This window comes from Gregarina niphandrodes (assembly GCF_000223845.1).
Source record: "Gregarina niphandrodes unplaced genomic scaffold scaffold00028, whole genome shotgun sequence".
In the NCBI taxonomy this organism is placed as follows: Eukaryota; Apicomplexa; class Conoidasida; order Eugregarinorida; family Gregarinidae; genus Gregarina; species Gregarina niphandrodes.
This window is the reverse complement of record NW_011645797.1, coordinates 38,480-41,154: the sequence shown is the minus strand read 5'-3', so window position 1 is coordinate 41,154 and position 2,675 is coordinate 38,480. Positions and strand designations below refer to the sequence as shown.

The window sequence follows — 2,675 nt, the reverse complement described above, 5'->3', positions numbered from 1 at the left end:
CCCCCTTATGCAGAGTCCCCCCACCCGGCCCGATGCAGCCCCCTCCCCCCTCTCTTCCCCGATGCTAGTCTCGACTTTTTCCTTGGTTAGTTCTGGTGCAGTCGTGTGTGGTCGGTGTATTATTTGCGCGGCATTGTCGCTCTTCGGGCAAGGTGGAGCTGTTGGAGGTGAAGCTGTTGCCCGCGTTCGAAAACTTCAAACTCGAAGCCGAAGCCGTCGAGGGTGTGCGCCAGGACTTGATCAAATTGGTGACAGACGCCGAGGCGGTCCGCAGCGGCTCCGACATCCGCTTGAAACAGATGCAGGAGGCGCTAGGTGCCTTACCGCTGGAGGCCGCTTTTCCCCAGCCGCTGCCACGAGCTTAATCCCAGCCCGACTGGCACTTGCCCCCAGTGCTTGGCCGGTCTAGCGCTTTTACCCAGTGGCGGGCAACTCGTAGGGTGGCGATTTCCGTCGTTGATAAATGGGTGGGGGGGCAGGGGTATTATTGGCGACGGAATAAAGATTGGGTTTAAAGTGCACAAGATTTTTTTGGTCCGGTATGTCGTTAATGCTAGCGATGCTGCTGTTGGTGTTGCTACCGCTTATTACTGCATGGGTCGGTCCAACGGAACCCGTGCTGCCCGACCCGGCTACATTATTGCCTGCGCGAGCACCGAGTAAGGACAGGGTGATTCTACCCGCATTGCCGGTGGGGGGTGTGGCTGCGAGCGAAAGTGAGTCGTTAGTAAAGCTGACTGCCGCGACGACCGGTGCCGTGGCTATAGTGCTGGCATCCATCGGCATTTTCATCTTCGGCGAACGCAAGAACACACTGGTCAAGACACAAGACGTCGACCTTCAAGAGAATGAAAACGCAAGAGAAGTACTTGCTCACGACTCGCAGTCCTTCTGGTGCTAATTCATCAAGTTAGCCACCTAGTAGACATCGAATTTAACGACGAAGCCAACTAACGCTATCTTAGTCACCCAACCGTGCTAAAGTTAGCGACCGTGCTAAAGTTAGCGACCGTGCTAAAGTTAGCGACCGTGCTAAAGTTAGCGACCGTGCTAAAGTTAGCGACCGTGCTAAAGTTAGCGGGTCCCCAAAAAGGGTCGAATTCACAGGTCGAGTTCATAGGTCGAGTTCATAGGTCGAGTTCATAGGAAAGCGCTAGCTCTTGAGTACCGCTGGCTGCTCTTTCTCGCCGCCCTTTTCGTCTCCCGCTCCCGATGGTGAATGCCCGGAGTTCAACGCGTTCAAAGTCAGTGCTGGCCGAAATCAATGCTGATGTTTCGAGGTTGTGATGTTCTGATAGTTGTTGGGAAAGAGAAGTCGTCAAGAACCGAAGTCTTAGGTGATGGATTACACACAGGTATTTACTCGGCGCGCTTGCGCTACCCGCGTTCGGGCTATCCGGATCGTATACGCCAGTCTTGCTTGCCTGGCAAGTTTATTACGCTGACCAGGGGTTAGAAGGTCAGCTCAGTTTTGTCAGCTCTATATTGGGTGTCGTCGGCAATGGGACCGCCACACGGGATCGCCACACGGGATCGCCGCACGGGAATGGGCAGCGCGGCCAATCGGGAGAACACTGGACACGTGTGTGCGGGTGTCCGTTGTGCGTGACTCCGCGCCGTTATGTGTGATCCAAGCGCGTGTGCGGCCTCACATGGACGTGCCGCTCCAATGCGGGCAAGCCGCTACGGCCATCACCCCCTTCGGTCATCACCCCCTTCGGCCATCACCCCCTTCACCCCCTTCAATAGCAGCCAACAAGGTCGCATACTCATGAAGCCTCGTTGTAGTCATTGGGATGAGGCTTCATGAGTATGCGACTACAACCAGAGGTTAGAACCACAGGATGGAGGACCAGCGCAGCGGTGGTGAGCGACCCGTGTGAGTGCAGCAGCCGATCCAGGGCATGCGGTGCCGGGCCCAACTGAACGGATCGTCGACGCTGCGGTAGGGTTGGCAGACTAGCGAGTGTTTGAGAGCAGCCCACGTTTTTTCCTGGGAAACAATAGGCTGCTGAGTCACAACGCCTCTGACGAGAGTGGTGTTTGGTTGGATGCTAGTCAAATGGACCTGGATGCCGGCGTTCGCGGGCGGAAGAGTTCCCCTGGAATCTCTTTCTCTGGAGTCTCCGCCCCTTTCGTTTTTCCGTTCTGAACCCTTTCGATCCGAGCGGTCGCCCTTTCGTTCGGAGCCGCCCTTGCGATCTGAACCGCTGACCTTTCGGTCCGAAGTGCCCTTCTTCTTGCGCTCGCGGTAGTCGTCACCGTCGCTCTCCGGTTCGCTCGGCTCGCTCTCGCTAGTGAGCTCCTCAACGGGCGCCTCTTCCGCCTCCTCTGCCGCCGTCCGCCGCGGCGAAAGCCGTGGCTCTTCCTTCACCGGCCTCTCTCTCCTGGCCGGCGGCGGCCCCGCCACGACGGCAGGCGCCGTCGGCGGCGGTCCTGACGGCGGTGGAGGTTTTTTCTTCAGTAACGGCGCCACTTTCCCGAACCCCTCCGGCGCCTCCTTCCGCATCTCCGCTTTCGGCGGCCCACCCGTCGACCCCGGCAGCAACATACTCGCTTGGGGATATCCGGCGCCCGGAGAGCCGGGCTTGCCCACCATACTCACGTTGAAATTCTTCATCACACGTGTGGGGTGAGGGGGGCAGACATGGTCTGTCCCCTACTCGGGGGAGGGG

General features: G+C 58.2%; 1 protein-coding gene across 1 annotated transcript; it reads right to left on the bottom strand.

The window, feature by feature from the left end:
* Positions 1 to 2,262: 2,262 nt before the first annotated feature.
* Positions 2,263 to 2,587, bottom strand: GNI_117270 (hypothetical protein; the record flags this gene model as incomplete). The annotated part of the gene is made up of 1 exon (XM_011133458.1): positions 2,263 to 2,587. A coding segment is annotated over one exon (325 nt), but the record flags the coding sequence as incomplete, so codon positions are not given.
* Positions 2,588 to 2,675: the final 88 nt, after the last annotated feature.